The 20992-nt window shown below is 50.2% G+C and overlaps 1 protein-coding gene across 26 annotated transcripts in view; it reads left to right on the forward strand.

The window, feature by feature from the left end:
- The window catches only part of PLEC (plectin), a 113928-nt gene that overhangs the window by 52308 nt on the left and 40628 nt on the right, over positions 1-20992 (forward strand). For 9 of the 26 annotated variants that reach the window (XM_051971364.1, XM_051971349.1, XM_051971358.1 and 6 more), the window contains 7 exons: positions 12194-12255; positions 12613-12627; positions 12892-12981; positions 13657-13692; positions 15522-15599; positions 16036-16128; positions 18404-18570. In XM_051971364.1, coding sequence (XP_051827324.1) covers positions 12194-12255; positions 12613-12627; positions 12892-12981; positions 13657-13692; positions 15522-15599; positions 16036-16128; positions 18404-18570 — 541 coding nt within the window. Of the gene's footprint in view, positions 1-9824; positions 10081-12193; positions 12256-12612; positions 12628-12891; positions 12982-13656; positions 13693-15521; positions 15600-16035; positions 16129-18403; positions 18571-20992 lie in introns of those variants that run through there. The other 17 variants (XM_051971365.1, XM_051971352.1, XM_051971372.1 and 14 more) reach the window with 6 other exon arrangements.

A 20992-nucleotide genomic window follows, 5' to 3' on the forward strand; every position in this document is an offset into this window, starting at 1 on the left:
TCCTGCTCGGGTCCCCAGGGAGCCTAGGGGAGCTTGGGACAGCGCGCTGCCGTCGGGGCTGTAGGAGTTAAAGGGGCGGGGAGTGGGAGGGGCCGCGGGCCAGACACACCTCGTCCCTGCGCGTTCTCCCGGAACACACACACCGTGGAAAGTGGAAACTTTGCCCAAGAGCCCTCCGCCTCCCGCCTCGCCTGTTCCCCCTTTCCCCCCTCCCTCCGCTCCCCCAACTCGGCTCCGGCTGTGACACAGCCGGAGGCCCCTCTCCCTCCCGTGTTTGCTTGTTTCCATGGCCATAGTTTTTGTGTACAGTACACACTATCGACTTTAATGGGGCGCCCGAGGGGGCTTTGGGGACAAAGGCCGGGCACTTAGAGAACTCTCTGTTGTTTCTGGCTCGGGTCCCTCAGATCAGTGACTTCTCTCCCCGCCCATGGTGGGCGCATTCTCAGGGTCTGGTGCCAGATATGAGCCCCTTCTGGTCAAGCCCCGGAGCCTGGCCCTTTGATGTTCCCTGGGTAATCCTGGGGAAATGTGCAGGGCCACCAGCATGTGTGCCTGGGGCCGAGAGGACCGAACCAGCCCCAACACATGGAATGGCCAGGGCTAAGGGCAGGTGGTGGTCCTCCCTCCCAAAGCCCGCCCCCAGAGCAGCTATCAGACTCCCCTTCCTTCCCTGTGGAAGGCACTGTCTCAGCCACGGGACCGGGCAGGAGCAGAATCGGCTCCCTGCCCCAAAGCACGGATAAACAAATCAATCAGGAGGGCTTCTTGCCTCCGTTCCCTGGACTTGGCTGCAGTTTGATGTATCAGAACCAAGGGCCTGGGTTTGTTTTGAAGGGTCTAGGATAGTCTTTGGATGAAGAAATGACTTTTGAGTTGCTTAGGTCTCCTTGTTTACTGGCTTTTCCCCCAGAGAATGAACCAGTTCCCCAGTGACTGATCTCCTCTGTGACTTTGAGCACCTCTTCCTTATTTCTAGTCCTTGGTTCCCAGGAGACTGGGATGGGCGGGCTGCAAGGAGAGCATGAGAGGGTGACCATTGCCCTCAACTCCGGATGGAGTGAGACTTGAACAAAGGTAGTTTGTCATGAGCTTTGCTTCCCTCCTTATTTTGTGATAAGGTGACCCCCGAGTATTGTCACTTTAAGTCTGGTATTAGAAAAAGCTGGGACAGCAAGCCCATGCTGCTAGATGACAAATCAAGGATCTAAAGAAGGACTTGTGGGGCTTGAACAATGGGCTAACAAAATAAAATGCAATAAGCATGAATGTTAAGTCTGCCACTTGCATTTAAAAAAAATCAACTATTAGTAGAGAATGGGGAAGAGAGAACTAGAAAACCGCCTGTATGGGAAAGACCTGGAGATTTTAGCAGACTGCAAGCTCAATTTGAGTCAAAAGTGTGAGAAGAAAGCCAAAAAACCCAATCCCAATGCATTTTTTTTTTCCTGTAGAATAGGGTGGGGATAGTCTGGACCTGTGATTTCATCTGTGGAGACCTCCTTCAGTGATCCAAATCAGCAACTTATCTGTAAATTATGGGGGTTCATAGATTTAGGGTATTACCCACTATTAGGGCACTAAGAATTTCAAGTGACTTGCCTACATTTACATGGTAACTGTAACAAGGACAGTACTTGAACCCAGGTCAGAAGACTCCAAAGATGAGCCCTTATTAATATATCATATTAGATATTAATATATAGGTTATATACATATTTTAACATGTATAACATATATTAGATTGCTTGCCATCTAGGGGAGGGGAAAATCCGAAACACAAGGCTATGCAATGATCAATATTGAAAAATTATCCATGCCTAGGTTTTGAAAATAAAAAGCTTTATAAATATATATATATATATATAGATTATTAATATTAATAACCTCTCTAGGTTACAGCAGTAAAAGAGGCGCCTCTAATGAGGTGATAATTGCCCTGCTCTCTCTCCTGTTCAGACCCATTTGAAGTATTTTGTCTGGTGCTGGACATTCAGATTTTAGGAATGACATTGACAAATTGACATGTGTCCAGAAGAAGGTGACTAGTATTGGAAAGGTCTGGCTAGGGGTCTCAGTGTCCAGAAGAAGATAACCAGGATGCAGAGAGAGATCTGGCTAGGTTACTCAGTAGATAGTTTATCACTCAGTAGATAGTTTACTGGACTAACCTGACTCTAAATATCTGACCTCCTTTGCTTATTAGCTGTTTTACTCTAAGGAAGTTACTAAACTTCTGATTGACTTTGTTTCCTTATCTGCAAAATGGAGGTCATACAGGGCCAGGATAAATGAGTTAAAATGTGCCCTGCACAAAGTAAACATAGTAAATGTTAGCTATTATTATTATTATTATTATTACTTGAAATTATGGCATAAAAAGACCAGTTGTAGGAACTTAGACTGTGAGATGCTTGAGTGAGGTAGGGTAGAAGCCGGTATTGGAGCCCAGAATTGTACCTTCAGTTAGACATTTAAAGTTTATCATGTGGAAGAAGGAATAGATTTGTTCTGCTTGGTACTTAATATTTTTGTTCAGTTACTTTCAGTCATGTCTGACTCTTCACGGCCTATCTGGGATTTTCTTGGCAAAAAAAGATACTAGAGTGGTTTGTCTTTTCCTTCTCCAGTTCATTTTACAGATGAGAAAACTGAGGCAAGCAAAGTTAAGTGACTAATGTCTGAGGCTGAGTTTGAACTCTGGTTTTCCTGACTTTAGGCCTGGTTGTCCTTAGTAGAGAGTTATAGGGATGCTTCTTTTTGTGATTTTGTCCTTCATTTTTGAAGAGACCCATGGTCTCAGGGAGGTAATTCCGTGACATGAAAGTGATGGACTGTGCAAGGTCCCATCTCTCCAAACCCATCTGGGTCCAGTAGCCACATATAGATCTGAACAACTGGAGAGGGCCCTGGAGGCAGTGGAAACTTGGTCTTTTTAAGCTGAAGTCTTCAACAGGTCTCAATTTGATTGAAAGCATACCCATTGAGTAATCAATATTAGGTAGCAATTGAGGCAAAGAATGGCCTCAGTGTCAGGAGGAACATTCTACAATTTAGGGTTGTCCTAAAATTCATTAGCCTTTTTTGGGAGTGGGAGCCCTTAGTGTCTGCTGAGGAGCCCCTTGCTGTAGGAATTGTTCAGATTGGTTGAAAGTGAGTCCTTTTGAGTGCTGAGTTTGTGATTCTCTTATCCTAGATTACAGTCTTCCAACTCTATACTTTGTGAGGTGTGCCATCTAAGCTTTGTGCCTCATTTGTGTTTTGTTAGATCTTCCTTTAATTATTTAGTCAAGTCATATTCTTTAATCTGGATATGGCTTAGAAGGTGTTTTTTTTTCTTTGACGGCTAGAGAGCTAAAAATCTGGGTACCCCAGAGCCCAGGGAGGGACAGACTGATAGCAGCCCCCACCGAGAGCCTGATATCCTGAGGGCTGGGGAAGTCTGTGAGGGGGTGGATCTGCTAGACAATAGTCTTTTAAAGTTTTATTGAGGCTCTTTTTTTACTCAGTCACTTTCCTGTAACTCCCTCCCATCTCGACCCCCAACCCTCCTTAGTAACAAAAAAGTACAAGCAAAACAAATAAACAGCACGTTGTTGGTGTCTAAAAATATAGATCTCATTCTACACCAAAATAGTCTTATAGCCATAAGGCCTTGCTTTCCCTCTTTTCCCTTCGGTGTTTCTCCCCTTTAAATAGTTTTATTTTATTTTATTATACAAATATATGTGTATTTAATGTATTTATTCTTAATTTTTAAAAGTTCTGACATTAACAAACACCAAAAATAAGAGAACGTTTCTATGTAAAAAATAGAACAGAAAGAGACTGTGAAACTGAATCTTTATTACATACAGCTTGCTTCCAAGCATTTCCAAGCAGGGTTGTTTTTTCCTATCGCACTGAGGATACTTACTCTTAATTCTGTGTCTTCTATGTAGCTGGGTCCTAGAATAAGGCTGAGAATATAGAATAGGGGAAAGGAGTGGGAACTCACTCATGGCACCTGGGCTGGCTTTTTTGGTGAAGTAATTTACTTTTAGATTTGGGAAAAGTGCCTTCTATTGAATTAGAAGCCTCTTCACCCAAAGTGTTTGATCCATCATAGGATCATAGATTTAGAGCTGGAAGGGACCTTAGAAACCATTGAGTCTGACGCCTTTATTAAATTTTTAGTTGAGGAAACTGAGGCTGAAAAAGTTTAAACAACTTGCCCAGAGCCACCCAGCTAGTAAGTGCTGGGGGGAAGGGTTTGAGCTCTGTTTTTCCTGACTTGTAATTAATTCCAGGTTTTCCCAATTCTGGACACAACCAGGGTTGATGGGGGTTGGGAGTGAGAGGTAGGAGGCTGTAAAATGAGGCCCTCTGGCTCCACAATCAGTAAGATTCTTAACTATTCAAAATTCTAGGTCTTTTCCGTAATGAAAAGAACAATTTAGGCTCAACTTAAGGAGAATCTTCCTAACAATGAGAGGTCTCTGAAAATAGGATGGGGCCGCATCGGGAGGCGTTTCCCCCTTTGCCCCCCAACCTCCATCACACACACATCTTTGGAGGTCTGAGTAGGATCTGTATGGCAACTTTCCATTGTCATTGAGTGAATTCCTACTCATTCAAGGATTGGCTCAGAAGGCCTCCGAGTTTCTCTCCAACTCTGGGACTCTGTGATCTCAAAGTCTGTCTTCCCCACGTAGCACATAACTTAAAAGTGCTGGACTGGGTGTTGGAACTTTTTTTCCTTTAGGTCATTGGAAACACATTGTAGATTGGGAGGGATCTAGAATTTTACTAAGAAATTAAAAGGAAAAGGATATTAAAACGAATTTTGCCCTTAGGGTTTTCAGATTACTCACCAAAGAATTGACTAAAAGTATACCTACTTTAATTCATTCCAGCCCCTTCCTGTGGCAGGCTCAGTTCTCTCTTGAGATGTAAAGGCAAGAATGGATTTATTTTCTGACTTGGGAGGAGGGGGGCACACTCCTTTTTGGTTAGGAGGAATAGGGAAGAGAGAAAGTCCTAGTTTGTTGATTTAAAAAAAAAAATGTTCATAACACTTCCTTGCTGTGTGACCCTGGGCAAGGCACTCAACTCCAATTGTCCCAGCAAAAAATAAATAAATAAAGATTTAAAAGAAGTTGATGAAGATTTCTGAGTATCCAACCCTAGGCCAGTCCTATGGGAAGTGGGACATGTGAGAAGTGCTACTAGGATGATCCTGCCATCTTTGCTTGGTAGGAACACCTCCAGTAAAGTAGAAGACATCCATAATTTGAGCACTAGGTTGTGGCAGTGACTGGAGGGGTTCTGAGGAGGGAAAGATCAAACCTTGCCGGGGTGGGGTTGGTCTGAGAAGCTGATTGAGGTGAGAAAAATTGATCAGGGCCTTGAAGGATGGGATTGGGATTTGAGGAGGGGTGGTGGTGAAAGGTGTTATATCATGGAGCCACTGAGGCAGACCAAAGTGAGCCTTTGGTTTTTGAGCAGTGACTGAACAAGAAAAGCAGCATGGTTTAGTACGGCTTGGCTTAGGAAAACTTGAACATTTAGATCTAGCTTCTGTGTGATCATGGGCAAATTGTGAAACCTCTGCCTCTGTTATGTGCCTCTGCTAACTCTCCAGCACTAAAATTCACTAAATCCCACATGGAAATATTGCAGAGGGAATTCCCCACTCTGAGGAAAGAAAGGCACCAGAACATGGCATAGTAGCTAAAGGCTGGCTTAGAATATCGGGAGTGACAGAATTGTGCCTTCAGAATCTGAACCCTTTCTCTCTATCTGATGGCAGCTTCGAGGAGGGAGGGGGCTGGTTGTTGTGGAAGTTATTTTTGTGTATCCAAGGTAACAGCCACCGCTGGCTGTTCTAAGGCTGTTCCTTTAGCTGCTATGCCATGCTCTGGTGCCTTTCTGTAAATTCTCTTATCTGAGGAGATAGGAAGATGTGATTGCCTCAGAGTGGGGAATTCCCTCTATTGACCCAAACACAAGCTATTCCCTTGCCCCTAAGCGGAGCGCCGGAGGCTTTCTGCTCTGAGGGTCCAGAGTCCATCCCGTCCACCTTTCAGCAGGATTAGCTGCTCTCCAACAGGTGACTGGCCAGTGCAGGGGCTCTCCAGCCTGGCCTTCTCCTCCCCCTCTACAAGTTGTGAGAGGAAAATGATCTTGTTTCATCTCATGCCTTGTTTCCTCTGTCCGTGACAGCCTCCCCCCTTATCTCCTGTCTCTCTCTTTCATCTGCCTTCATTTCTAGCCCCATTGACAGCTTCTGCTCCTCTCCCTGCTTTCCTTCTCTTCCCTAAGATTCCTTAGGACATCTATCACCTGTCACCTGTAGGGCTCTGCTGCCCTCCTCTGGTTGATATTTGTAATAGCTGGGACCAAACATCCAGAGATCAGGATCTGTTCAGTGGTACAGTGGCTCTGGGCTGTGGAGCTCCTGAGTTCAAACCCTGTGATTCTGTGCTCTTAGGGACTCGCTTTCTATCTGCAAAATGAAAGTGGGGGGCATCCGATGAGTGGGTGGGTTGGTTAGTCTGGAATCCGGGACCTCTGAGGCTCCTTCCAGCTCCAGATATATGATACCGAGCTGCCAGTCCTGGAAAAGGTCATGATTGGGGAGTTAGCTCGAGGGCCAGGACTAGGAGGTAGCTTTCTGGCCCCCCTGTTGTTTGGGGGGGGACGGAGGAGAGTCCTACGCTTGAGTCTCTGGAGCTTTAGCAGGGGTGGGATGGAAGTGGATCTATTTCTGGGTCTGGTGACACACGGGTGCATCATAGAGCCCCACAGCTGGATCTCATCACTCCAGATGTGCCAGGGAATGGAAAATACTTGTGGTTCTGAGGCGGTTGCATTCTTTTCTGTGGCTGGCTCCATGCAGGGCTTGGGGGTTGGGGTAGAGCAGAGACTCTTTTTAATATATTCCCAGATGCCAAAGCTGGGGTTTCAGGGGTTTGAAGCTGCAGCCAGCGTTCCCCGAGTGCCCATTCTCCCCCTGGAGATTGCATCCTTTGCTCTTCCCTGCTTGTTTTGCCCTTGCCCTCCCCTAGCCCAGCCAGAGCTCTGTTGAGGCCCTTGCTGTCTAGAGTCCTGGTCAGCAGAAACTGTCTCTGCCCAGGTTGGGGGCTGGGGGAACCTCATCCGGGCTCCCATCTCTATCCCTTTGTCCCTTTGCTCTGTTATTATGGACTGTTATCTGGAAGAGCCCCACCCAAAAAACAAACACAGCCCCTCCAGTCCCTCCCCTTAACTCACAGGTGCGGCTTCCTTCCCTACTGACTCACTGGCACTTCCCCATAGACCCCCTCCTCTCGGGGTATGGCTCTTCTCCCTTCCCTCTCCTCCCCACTGGGCTCTGACTCACTGGCACTCTGCCATCTCTGGCTGGCTCATCTCTGCCCCTTCTCCTGGGCCCCTCTGAATCTGACTGCTCCTGCGTAGGGAAGCCCTCTGTGAGTCACCAATGGCCTTCCCCAAGCCACATTTCTCCTCCTTCCCCCTTGTCTTTTCTGGCCTTTAGCCTCTGACATTCTCTGTGGTAGGGGCCTGGCGCTCACTGAGGCCGTCTGCAAGAGGTGCTGACTAAGGCAGAGAGCAGAACTCCTGGCTATCTGGGTCCAGAAATCAGCTGGGGAAGAAGAGGAGGAGAGGTCCATGACCCTCAGAAACTAGCGCCCAGTTACCTGGAGTATGTGGAAGGGGTGGAGAAGGGGAAATGGGTGTCTCCCAGGTGCTCTCTGACTCATCACAGGGCTATGTAGCACAGGCTCCTGCAGCCCCTCTGGGTGGGAAGGGGCAAGGTCCCTGAACCCAGACAGAACCAGGGCAAAGGACACAAATCCACTCTTAGAGCTGAATTAGATAGAAATGGGGAGAGGGGCCTCTTAAAGTTCTTTAAATCATCTGGAGCTGAGATGCAAAGGAGCAGTTTAGGGGATTTAGCTGATTTTAGGTAGCATTACCACCTATGTATCTTGGGAGAATCACCCTTCCTGGGTCTCAGTTTGCTCATCTGTAAAAGAAGGCGGTTGGACTAAATAATGATCTTTGAGATTCTATCTAGTTCTTGTCTCCAAACCTATTTATTACTTGCCTCTCTCTGTGCAGATTGAAATTGAGCCTTCTTAAATCCAGAACCCCTCCAAAGAAGGGACTCAAAGTAGGGAGGGACAGCCACTTTTAGTGGAACTAAAAGAATTCATTCTAAATAAAGGGAGGGAGGTTTGTCTTGCAGGAAAAGGTGGGAGCTGAGAATTGACTTTGCCTTCTGTGAAATACCATGACCTGAAATGGAGGCAGGGTAGAATGTAGGGTTTTGTATTGATTTTCTGTTACTGGCAAATAGGGCTTCATCCTGGCAGTTTTTACTAAGTGACTGCTGTGTTAAAAAAAAAAAAAAAAGCCTTACTCTGGCAGAGACTGGGAAGAAGACCATAATTTTGCTGCCCCTGGACAGCTCCTGGACTAGTTGGGCATGAGGATCTAGGCCTGCTTGGAGTTGGAGATCTCAGCTAAAGAATAACAAGAGATAAGAGGCTTGAGGCAGGACCTCGAAAGTGAATCTGACACATTTGGACATGATTCTGTGGGCTTTATTTGCAGGGTCCCTGTGAGTCGAGGTCTATATGAGCAGGGATGGCTTTCAGGCAGAAAGTGACATCTTTAAAAAGTAACACAGCCTGGATCCGTGGGCCTAATCTGGTGAAGAAAAACTAGTGAGAAAGCTGTTGTAATTACTAAACCAGCTGTGAAGGAATAAACCTGCTGATATTTATCCAGCCGTTTAAGTCTTGCAAAGCCTTTTTTCCCCTCAAAACAACTCTATGAGGGTAAGCCTCTCTGTTTTACAGATGAGGCAATTGAGGCTCAGTGATTTGCTTAGAGCTGAAGGTGGAATTTGCATCCAGGTCTTTCCTGACTCCCTACTCCAGTGCTGGTCCATCACCCTTCACTGCTTCCCTAGTGCCTTTCCCCATCCTCACACAGTTTTGCTCAGTAGGGACTTTCACTTCTAAAATAACTGTTGGGGCGGAATTCAGACCTATAGGGAGTAGGACCTATAGACCGCCAGCCAGCCTCCCTGGTGACTCATTGTGGTGCTGTTCCTAAGCATTTACTCACCCTGTACTTAGCCTTTATCATATTTTAGTAGGGGTAATTGAGAGATGGTAGAAGTGGTGAGAGACTTTGGAGCCTGAACATGATGGGGGCCCCAAGGGGGCATAAGAAATGGGGCCGGTTCCCAAGCCAAAGGCTGCCCCGCTAATTCTGCCCTTCTCTGGTTGGGCTCCCCAGGCTGCCCCTCCCTAGTGAAGGGGAAAGACCCCTGGGCTTGGGGCTCAGGAAGGAAGACTTTGTGCTGTGGTTTCCCTGTCCCGAGCCCTGGCTGCCCCAGGCCCATCTCACAGGACTGCGAGGCCCCCTGGCTGCAGACGGGTTTCTGACAGGAAATGGTTAATGCCGGCCCTCTCTGCCCGCTGCCCTCCCGTGCTGTGGCTTGGCTTGCCTTGCCCAGGCTGTGGTGGTGGTTAGGAAACTGTACGTGGTTTCCTGTTTCTGGCCCAGGAGGGTGCCCTGCAGTGTGCAGGCCAGAGGAGTTCCCGCCTCCCGGGGCCCCGCCCAGGCCCGCCCAGCCCGGCCTGGGGCACACCTAGTCCTGGGAGCAGCCCGGTACCTCTGGGTGGGAGGGAGAGGGGCCGGGCCAGGCTAGGAGAAAGAGGAGGAGGAGCGGCCGGGCCAGCAGTCCTGGGGCAGCAGCGGCAGCGGCAGCTCTGAGCGCAGCCTGGGAGTGGCCCGCAGCGTGGTGTGGAAGCAGAGGAAGTGCTGCTGCTGCTTTGCAGCCCAGCCCAGTGCCCGGCGGCCTCCCTGCGGCAGTGGGACTCTGTGGGTCAGTTGGGTGGGAGCCTTACAGGCCAGGCCAGGAGCCCCAGTTAGAGCCTGCCTCCCCTGCTCCCCCGGGCGAGGGGACCATGTCGCGGCAGAGACTGAAGAGCCAGGAGTCCCAGAACCCTGTACAGAAGAGAACCAATTCTGAGGACAACCTCTACCTGGCTGTCCTGAGGGCTTCCGAGGGCAAGAAAGGTAGGGAGACTGGCTCTCCCTTCCCTGCGGGCTGGCTTCTGGCTTAGCTGGCTGCAGGTAGAGGAGGGAGGGAGGGGAGGGAGCCGAGCGGGGCCGCCCCAGGTGAGACCTGTTTCCAGGGGATCAGTCGGCTTTGGGAACGGTCGGGAAGGTCAGAAATGCTTGTGCAGCTCTGGGGGTGAACTTCAGAAACTCTCTGGGGGCTCTGAAACTAGGGGGACCTGCAGGCATCTGGGGAGCAGGGCCACTTTCTGCTGGGAGTCCTGAGATTCTGTGGAGTCTGAGCAGGCTGCTGAGTGGCGGCCCACGGCTGGCGAAGGCCTGGGCGCCCATCAGGAATGGACTCTGGGGAAGAGTGGGACGGTGCCATCAGAGAGCCCCCGGCTCGGAAGTGGTAGTGGCTTGCTACCTTGGCTGTGCCTGTGTCTATCTGCCCCCTGGGAAAGGGGTGCTGAGAGCCTGCTCTCCCAGAGGCTCACACCTCCAGGCTGGGAGGTGGTCCGCGTTGTCTCTGGCCTAGGGGGATAGGGCGCTGAGGGCTGGCTGCTGGGCTGGGTGACTCGGGCAGCTGAAGGTGGACACTGTGGGCTTCACTAGGGGACAGCACTAGGCCTTCCTTCCTGAGCCCCTGGCCCCTCTCACGCCCCTCTCACACCCCTCCCAGCAGGGCCAAGCTTGGGGCCTGGCTCTGCCCTCCTCACTAAGCGGATTTGGGGCTCTTTGGAGCCTTTCTTCACTGACCCCTGCTATTACTCTAAGCGGGGGTGTTTTCCCGTGGTGGTGGGAATGGGATAGGAGAAGGGAGAAGGAATAAAAGCTTATGGGTGGGTTCCTCACTGGGGAATGTGGGTGGGGAAAAGGGGAGGTCCTCACTCTGTGGAACAGGGCTCCTCCCCCCTGCACTGCTGCAGGCCCGGCTTAGTCCCTCTCTGCGGAACCTGGACCTTCGGGTCCTGCCCCTTTGTCTGGCCGGTGGTGTCTGTCCTGCCTCAGATATGGGGATTCCCTTTGCTGTGGCTAGCCAGCCCGGGTGCTCCAGCCTAAGGGCAAGGCTCCTAACAGGGCCCAGGCCATGCTCAGAGCAGGGAAGGGCCCCAGCCTGGGCACCAGGCATGGCACCAAGGGGAAGCCCAGCTGGGAGGGGCCATCCTAAGCCTGGCTTGCTGTGGGGGTGGGGGACGGGCCAGGACATGCTCCGTGGGCTCTGGGGTGCGGCTGCCAGCCCAGGGCTGGACGGGTGGGAGCCTTCCCATCTTGGGGAGGAAAGACAATGGAGGAATTGAGCAGGAGGCGCCTGCTTCTCCTTGGCTCCCCTGCCTTCTTCTCCTAGTTCCGTTTCCTGGGAGATCACCTGCCTGACCTGCCTGGGTTTGGGAAGCTTGGGAGAGTTCTACCATCTGATGATCGTTCCTCTCTTCCCTTCCCCACCCACTCCATCCCTAGCCCACTTAGAGCTGGGTCTGAGTTTGGGCTCCAAACTTCCCCTCTTCCTGAGCCACTGGATCTGGCCTTTTGCAGGGGAGGGGCTGCTACCTGTCTAAGAGGTAGAGGGAGTAGGGGAGGGTCCTTCACAAGGAGACATCCTTGGGAATTCTTGTGGCCAGGGGTTTCTACTGGTTACGGTTGTGGGATTAAAGCCTGTGGATAAATCTTTAGAAGCTAGAGTACCGCTTCATTATTGAGGCACTGCCAAGGGCTCTCGTCCCAACAAACAGGTCCCCCACTATTTAATAACTGTACAACTTTGGCCTTTTTGAATTTTCCCTGTTGAGTTTCAGTTTCCTTCTCTGTAAAATGGGAGGTGATCCTCTCGGGACTGCTGTAAGGATCAAATGTATATATGCAAGTGTCTTTTAGCCCTAAGAGTGAGGAAAATGTTAGTTTTTATTCTGGGCCCCAGTGGACAATGGAGTGGAAGGGATGTTCCCAGTGCTCAGATGGCCCTTCGGGGTTTCCCTGTCCTCACATCCCTTCCCCGAATTACCCACTTCCTGTGCTTCCCTCCGTCAGTGTAGTGACTCATGTTGTCTCAAGGCTGATTTTCTGCTTACACTGATCCCCAATTCTGTTCCTCCCCAGCCTCAGTCTAACCTTGATCTTTCTTTTTGACCAGATGAGCGGGACCGGGTGCAGAAGAAAACATTCACCAAGTGGGTCAACAAGCACCTCATCAAGGTAGGGAGGGGAGGAGATAGGCCAGGATTCTGGGTGGTTCCTTGGTTGAGGGGGGGAGGAAGAGGAGGAGGGAAGGGGAAGCCCCAGGAGCCAAGCAAGGGGTGGGGAGAAAGGGAGAGGAGCCTGTGACCCCAAACTGGCTCAGACTTGGGCCTAGCATCTTCTAGAGCTCTGTGGCCATTCCCCACACCTTGCAAGTCTGTCCATTTTCCTTCATCTCTCTGAAATATTACTCTCTTCTCTGTCTTCCTTTCCTCCTGTTGTTCCTCCCTCCTTCCCTTTCTTTCTCTCTGTTTCCATCCACTGTCTGTCCACTTCTCCCTCCTCCTTCCCTCCTTCCTGGCTGGTTCCTTGTAGCACTGGAGAGCAGAGGTAGGTAGTTGACTTGCTGTCTTGGGGATGGGGGGATGGGGCCCCCTCCTTTATGCTTTCCCTCTCTTCCCCCGATTGGCAGGACCACTCATCCTGCCTGGGCTGATCCACCCCGCTCTCCACAGCCCAGTCTGCCCTGTTCCGTGGCCTCGGACCTCAGGGCCTCCCCCTTTCTGTCCTTGGCTTCTTTAGCCACTTTGACATACGGGCCCTTGCTGGCCACTCGCGTGGCCCACACGGCCGACTCCTGGCTCTCCTCCCCAGGCGCAGCGACACATCAGTGACCTATATGAAGACCTCCGAGATGGCCACAACCTCATCTCCCTGCTGGAGGTGCTCTCGGGGGACAGCCTGGTAGGTGACTCGGGGCGTTGGGGGTCTGCTGGCTTCGCTCGCTTGCTTTCTCTTGGGTGACGCTTCTCCTTTTGGGACCCTTCCCTCTGGCCCAGCTCCTCCCTCCTGAGCCTCCCAGCCGGCTTCCCCTTGTCCCACTGTGTTCTTCCTTCCCTGGACCAGAGTGATGTTTCTTCTCCTGTTAGCAGCCGGAGGCCAGGGCTGTCCTGGAGAGGTTCGGGGATCTTGCTTCCTCCCCACCTACCCAGGGACAGCCCCAGCCAGGTGTCCATGTCCTGCTTGCCTTCAGGACTCAGGCTGCTCTGGTCGGCCGTGACCTTAGGGCTCTTCCACCCTCTGTCCTGCAGTGTCCCACTCCTTTGTCCTGCCCTGCCAGGGCTTCCCGTCCAACAACCTTTGAGCAGGCCCCTTGACATGCTTTGGACTCCCACAGCCCTCCCTTGACCTGTGAGTTTTTCTCATAGGTCCTTTAAGTTACTTGCCTGCTCTTCTTTCCCCTCCCCTTCCCCTTAGGGCTGGGAACCCTGGCCCTGCCGCCTGGGCTGACCTAGCCAGGCCCTAACATATTAACCTCACTGTACACTCTGCTTTGACTTCTCTGCGGCTTTGGACTCTGACCCCTGACCTCTGCCCTTTACCCTTTGCCTACTGCCCGCCCTGCTTCGGCCCGGGCAGCCGAGGGAACGTGACGTAATCAGGAACTTGCGCCTGGTGAGTGATTCTGTCCTGTTTGCCCTCGGCGGGGTGGCCCACGTGTGACATGTCCCCGGACATGTGGCTCTGCCATTGGCTGCTGCGGCCATGATGTCAGCTCTGACCCCCCACGGGGATGAATGCGGGACCTTTGCGGGAGAGCAGCTGAAGAAGATTGTCTGTAAATGACATCATGCCCCAAGCAGCCAATCATAGCTCTGCTACTACTGCTAACTAACAGCGGGCATGGATGTGTGGCCTTGATGGGATGTGTGTGCATGCAGCTGGATGACGTGTGTACGGGAGACGGGGGCCTTGGCTGTAGGATTGTGTTAGAGCCCCGCAGGGCTCCTTGGATGGGGTTTCCTCTTTCACTTGCCTTCCAGGGGCACGGATACTAATTTCACTTAATAATTATTAGTTATCCGAAAGTGGAATGGGTTTCCCTAAGAGATAGTGAACTGCCCTCCACCTGTGGTCCTCAAGCAAAGGCTGAAAGATTGCTTGTCAAGGAGGTGGTAAAGGGGATTCTTGCTCGGATAGAGGCAAGAATGTTTTTTGAATGTCTAGGATTCTGGGACTGATGCATTAGGTGGGGCTGAGAGGAAGGGGAAGGTTCCTAAAACTCTTCAATGCTGTTCGGTATCCTTACTGAATACTTGCAGTGTGTCCATTCCTATTCCCCTGGAAAGGGGAGGTTGAAAAATGGAGCTAGAAAGGAGAGTTGAAAGGCCCTACTCCTCAGGAAATTCCCATATGGTTTCTATGGGAAGACAGGTTGACACTAAAGGAAAGTAGATCAAACTCCCATCAGAGGTCCTGGCATCCTAAATCTCCTGGACTTAACGGGTACATAAGGTCCAGGCTGGCACCTAGGCTTCTACCCCACAGGGCCACAGGATCACACTCCAGAACAGGATAATGGACGTTGAACTCCATTGTGGGTATTTGTTAGAGGCCTTAACTGTCAGGGGCTTTGGTGGGAGAGAAGGACCCTGGGAAAATGGGTCATGGGCCTGCTTGCTGAGGAGGAAGCAGAGTCTGGTTGTTGTTGGGGAATTGGAGGAGGGGCTATTCGGTCAGACTAGGGTTTCCTTGCTATTGTTTCCTTACAAATCCCTTCCTTCCCTCAGCCTAAGACCAACACAGGCAGCAGGATTTCCCGGGGAAACTCTGTGCTTTTCCTTTGAGGAGAAAGAGCCTGGACTCCTGTCCTGTTCTCTAAAGGAGTAAAGGTGGCTCCATGATAGTTGGGTCCTTCTCATTCCCCCATCTTGTATTATGAGGTGGTTTCCGTCTGTGTTCCTTGTCCGAAAGGATAAGGGTAGAAGCCTCTTTCTTCCCTTCTTTATCTCACTAATTGGAGGATGAAAGGAGGGCAAGATTGTTGCCCGCAGAGAACTTAGGGCCTAGGTGGCACAGTCCTAAGTTATCTGTGTTGGTTCTGTAGGCAGTGGGGACCCTGTGGCAGCTGAATTCAGCTGATTGCATTTGAGTATAACCAACCCTTGGCTTTAGCCCTGGAATTCTGGAGTCTTGCTTAGCAGCATCTGTGAAGAGTGTCCAGTGGACACACCCCACTCTAGTTCAGAGGAGCTGTGCTCCTTGCCAAAACAGGCTGCATGTAGAGGTTAAGAGATTGATGGGGAGTGGGTCAATGTGTGAGCTTCCATATTCTGAGCATCTCCAAGGAATAAGAGTGGAGGAACCTGTAGAAATGTGTGTGTATGTGGATGGAAAAAAAGGAAAAGAAACAAAGAAATCTTAGGATCAAAGCGGTCCTGGTTCCTTCCTGCCCACAAGAGAAATTTTGATCTAATTTGCTTTTCTTCTTTCCTCTGTCTTAGCCACGTGAGAAGGGGAGAATGCGCTTCCATAAGCTGCAGAATGTCCAAATTGCCCTGGACTACCTCAGACATCGACAGGTGAGACATAATATCTGCCCTAAGTGTTTTGGGGGCTGGATCCAGAACTCCTGTGTTGTGAACATCACCAAGGCCTTGCCTCCTCTTAATGCCTCATCTTGCCTGGTTAAAATGTTTGTTGGAGCCTCATGCCCAGTCCTGAGATTCTAGAACTCCTAAGGGTTGTCATATATGGAAATGTTATTGTAGATGAAACCACAGTTTGCAATCTGATCCTGATCCATCCTTTGCCTTTAACTTTGACCAAAAGACCTTTTCTCACTAAGGAATCCAACTCCTAGCATCTATTCCTTGAACATTCGAGGACTGACCCTGACCACCGGGGCTTTCTGTCCTGAGAATCCACAAAGGCTTAGCCTCTCTGAGTACTTGGCTTGATCAAGGTCCAGAAGTGGGTCTGAGGTTGTAGGTAACACATTTGTAAATTTGGTTGCAGGTGAAACTGGTGAACATCAGGAATGATGATATTGCTGATGGCAACCCGAAACTCACCCTGGGTTTGATATGGACCATCATCTTGCACTTCCAGGTCAGGAGACTACCTTCTCTGAAGCATGCTTCTAGACTTTCTCCAGGGTGAAGCTGCCCAGGCAGCTGAGGGAGCAAGAGGATGTGGGGTCAGGGGAGTGGGGAAAACCTTGGACTACAGTCACATTCAGGGGAGCTAGAAAACCTCATGGTGTAGCTAGTCTCACAAAACCTACCTTGGGGAGCAAGCAGTGTGACATAGTAGAGCAGCTGAGGGAGCAAGAGGGTGTGGGGTCAGAGGAGTGGGGAAGATTTTGGACTACAATTGTATTCAGGGGAGCTGGAAAACCTCATGGTGTAGTTAGTCTCACAAAACCTGCCTTGGGGAGCAAGCAGTGTGATATAGTGGAAAGAACCCAAACTTTGGAGTCATATGCAAATTCAGATCCCATCTCTAGCTGTTGAGTCATGAGCATCAACTTCATTTTCCTCATCTGAGAAATAAGGAGATTGAAGTAGATACATAACCTCTGAGATCCCTTTCAGCTCTAGGGTTCTGGTCTGTGAAAGAAGGCTCTTTTGGTGTCAAAGGCAGTAGGGGCACTGGCAACTAGATCTAGAAGATCTAGAGGATTTTAAGAAAGTGAAAAACCATATCAGATGATGTCTAGAAATATATACAGCCTTAGGGGCTCTTTGATGTAGGGGATATACTGCAGGGTGTGATAGCTCTGAGGGAATGAAAGAGGTTTCCTGTTAAGCAATTCAAGAATCAGTAAATCATTTATGAGCAAGGACTATGTGCTTTGTGCGGTGGTGAAGAGAAAGAAGAATATTGCTCGTGCTCTCAAGGGGCTTATGTTCTAGTTGGAGAGGTAGTACACTTACATTGAACAACTGGAAGATGCTAGACTACGTAAGACTAAGAACTAGGAACTAAGAAGGAGGTGTTCCTGTCTTATGCCAGGCACTGAACTAAAATTCTGGGAAATATTGAGATAAAAGTACAATGGTCCTTACTTTCAAGGAGCCTTTCATCTCTCCAGGCATGGAGTTGACTGGACTGTAGGGAATGGGAACAACACATGGTTCTGCGCTGGAATTTGGAGACTAGCCCTTCCCAGTGGGGAGTGGAGCCAGGAAGACCTACGTACTGTAGAGGTCTTTCTGTCTTAAGTGTGACTCTGTTTTCATGCTATTCAGAGTACCTTGTGTCTTTGTGCTCCAAGGACTGGGGTGGGAGCCTTCCTCCCTCAACATCCATGTTCTTGGGCAGTACCCTTTGGCCTTTCCTATGAATGGCAGTGCCTATCCATCCAGGAATGTGCTCAGAGAGGGAAAACAGCTGCCACCCCCGGAGGGGAAATGCTTTGGAGAAGTGAAGGCTCAGAGGTTGGGCTGACTCACTGCTATCCGGTGCCAACCACTGCCAAAAGCACAGGAAACACATCTGATTCCTGTATGGGGTGGAGTCTGGTTGGCACAGTGGCCTGAGTCAACGAGAGACAGACAGACTGTGGAAGAATGGCGCCTCTGGGTACCCAGAAGGAGTAGCTAGAGTATTGTGGCTATTCTGAAACAGTCACAAGAGATGGGTTCCTGCTCATGTATGTGCACACATGTATAGAAAGGTATTCTGAAAAGGAGGTCACTAGCCAGATGGAGAGATAAGCAGGCAGACTTTAGAGTCGGAGACAGATTCAGATAGATAGAGCTACCTGGACAAGAGTCAGGGAGAGAGGGAAGCTCTTAGAGCACTCTCAGCATCCAGCTTTGGAGAAATCTGCATCCTCTAAAAAAAGGAATTGCCCTTTCCTGGCTCTGTCCTCTGCCTCAGGCAGCTTAGAAGAGCCATCTGAGCTTAAAATGATGCATTTTGACAGCTCTCTACTTGTGGGTTTAGGGTCACTCATGAATAGACAGTGGCAGCCTAGGCCTTCTGATCTAGTGCCCAGTCCATTTGTCTTTTCATGCCCAGTTTGGGAAGGAGAAGAGGGTGCCCTATGACCTTGAGGTCCTGCTATAGGGTGTGGTTGTGCTGATTCACTTTTAAGATTTGAGTTTCAATAGCTGACCCTATGGGAGATTAAGGCAGGGATGGACAGGTAACCAGGGCTGCTAAAGTTTGTGCAGAGAAAAAGTGCTCAGTCCAACATGAGGACCTTGGTTCTGGTGACTTTTTGTTCCTGAGCCCTAAGTGGGCTTGGGTTAGGGAAAGATCTGCTTTCTAATTTCTTTGGGGGCTGAGGTATGCTCACTTCTCCTTTGTTTTTTGCTGGAGACACCCATCGGCTTCTTCCTGGGCCTCCTGACTTCTTCACACTTCCTCCTTTCAGATCTCGGACATCCAGGTGAGTGGCCAGTCCGAGGATATGACTGCCAAGGAGAAGTTGCTGTTGTGGTCCCAGCGGATGGTGGAAGGCTACCAGAACCTGCGTTGTGACAACTTTACTGCTAGCTGGCGGGATGGGCGCCTCTTCAATGCCATCATTCACCGGCACAAGTAAGGGCAGAGCCAACCCTGAGCAGTCTCACTCACCGGTTGAGTCCTCCTAGGTTCCCCAGAAAGGGAGAACTATTTACCAGGTGCAGGAGTTGCATGGAAAACTGCATGGAAGTGTAAGACCCAGCTCTTGGTTCTGAATGACTTACATTTTAGAGGGACGGACAAGGCACATTCCTGCAGAAAGTTAAATGCTACCTAGATGATGGACACTAAGGGGCCGTGGGATGAGTTTGGGAGAGGGTGAGTTACTCAGCATGGCTGGAGCAGAAAACAAACAGGATATTGGAAAGATTGATTGGGGCTGGAATTCAGAAGGCCTCGAATGCTAGGTTAAGGGCATTGGAGCAATTTAGAAAAGTAGTAATAGCTAATATTATGACCTCATTTGACCCTCACAACAACCCTGGGAGGTAATTGTTATTAAGATCCCCATTTGACATAGGAGGAAAATGATGCAAACAGGGGTTAAGTGACTTACCAGTCACAGAGGTTATAAATGTCCAAGGCCATATTAGAACTCGGGTCTTTCTTGTGCTCTAAGGATCCAGAAGATCTGGATTTGATTGTGCTTCAGATATTTCCAAGCTGTGTGACTGAGCAAATTACTTAATCTCTTTGAACCTCTGATTCCTCATTTGTAACATTAGGGAATGATCTCAAAGTAGAGAGACTAATTCTACTCTAAAACTTGTTTTTTATATTCTTAATGTCGAGCCTGCAAGCAGTGGGGCAGCTTTTCCAGGATTTGAGGAGGTGGGAGAGAAGAGTCAGTTTTTTTCCAGGCTTTTAATTAATAGTCAATCGATGAAGATTTATTAAGTACTTACTATGTGCCAAGCACTGTACTTAGTGCCTGCCATGGGCATTACTCTTATCTTTGTACTATTACCCTTAAGGGCACAGGTAGTGGCTTTTGTCCTGGAGGTGGCTCCGGTCAAACTGTAGGTAGCCCTGCCCCTGGGAGGACCTATGTCCTCTGGGAGGACACTGGGAGGTCCAGTGCTCGAGCCTCACATTTCCTTAGGATCATGAAGTTAGAGTTTGGATCTTAAAGTTCCTCTCTTCCAACTCTTCCCCAGGGTCACCTTCTGAACATAGATTTCTTGCTTCTGAAGCTAGTGCTCTTTATTGCACTTCATTATTCCTCCATTCCTGTGGGTCCCTCCTTCCCTTTCTCCCTTCTACTGTGTCATATATGTTGGCTTCTGGCTTCAGCTCAGCCCCAGGCTCTGCATTCCCTTTGGAGTGAGCATGTTGGAACACCCAGCTGTTTCTGCTGCTGAGGATAGTTCTTTAAATGGCTACCCCTACTTGGCCCACCCTGCTAATTGCCCCTTTCCTAGGGAGTCCCAGCCCATGTCCCCTGCTTTGGAGAGCTCTGGATTTCCAGAACCTTGGGCAGGATAGGCAGCCCCCTTCATTTCCTATTGAGATCTATCCTCCAGCCTTGGCTCTGCCCCATAAATAAAATTTTGACTTTCCAAGGCCCTCAGAGGTACCCATAGGGTTGATTGTTCTCTTAAAACCTGACCAGGAGAGGGGTCAGGGGAATGGCTGCCCCATACCCTTTACCCCAACCCACGTATACCTCTTACGGTCTTCCTATTGTCTCTCTCTATGACAAGGATTGAGTGTTGGACCTTGGAATCAGTAAGACAAGTTCAAATTCTGCCTGAGACACTTAATAGTTGTGTGACTGTGGACAAGTCAGCCCTTTTGGGCCCTGATTCCGCTTCTGTAAAATGAGAGTAGTAATAGCCCTTGCCTTCTAGGCTGTGTGAGGATTAAGGGAGGGGACAGTGAGGTTCTTTGGGAACCATAAGGTGCTAAATAAATGCCGGCCACTATTGTTATAAGAAGCTGAGGAGTAAGGCGGGGGGCCCGGTCCCCCCAGTTTTTCTGCTCAGGCTCCTAGCTGGACAGGCCCACTCCCCTGCTGGGACAGACACTGGAGAAGGGACGGGACACTGCTCTTCTTGCTTCCCACGTGGGGCACGTGACTGGGTGGGCTACCTGAGACTCGTTTATTGCAAAGTTGACAAAATTGTAGGCAAGTTGTGGCGCCTTGTGCTGCCTGTCCCTGGCTGGGCAGGCCAGGCCAGGCCCGGCCCTGCAGTGGGGGAGCCCTGAGGGCAGGGACAGATCCTGCCTGCTGCCAGGCTGGTGGGGATGGGTGGGGTGGGGTGGGAGCGGGCTGCTCCGGGCTACGACTGCGTACGGCTTCTCCCGCTTGGGAGGGAGGGAGCGAGTCGGGGCAGGATTTGGGCAGGCTTCTCTCTGCCTCTTCCCAGCCTCTGCCTTAAGCTTGAGCAGAGCAGGAGGAGCTCCCCAGCTTCCCTGCTCCCTGTGCCCAGAGCGGAGCGAGGGGACTAGTCAGGTGGTGCCTTGGGACTGATCGGGCGCTGGGGCCAGAGCTGCC

The sequence above is a fragment of the Antechinus flavipes genome, chromosome 1 (genome assembly GCF_016432865.1).
Source record: "Antechinus flavipes isolate AdamAnt ecotype Samford, QLD, Australia chromosome 1, AdamAnt_v2, whole genome shotgun sequence".
Lineage (NCBI taxonomy): Eukaryota > Metazoa > Chordata > Mammalia > Dasyuromorphia > Dasyuridae > Antechinus > Antechinus flavipes.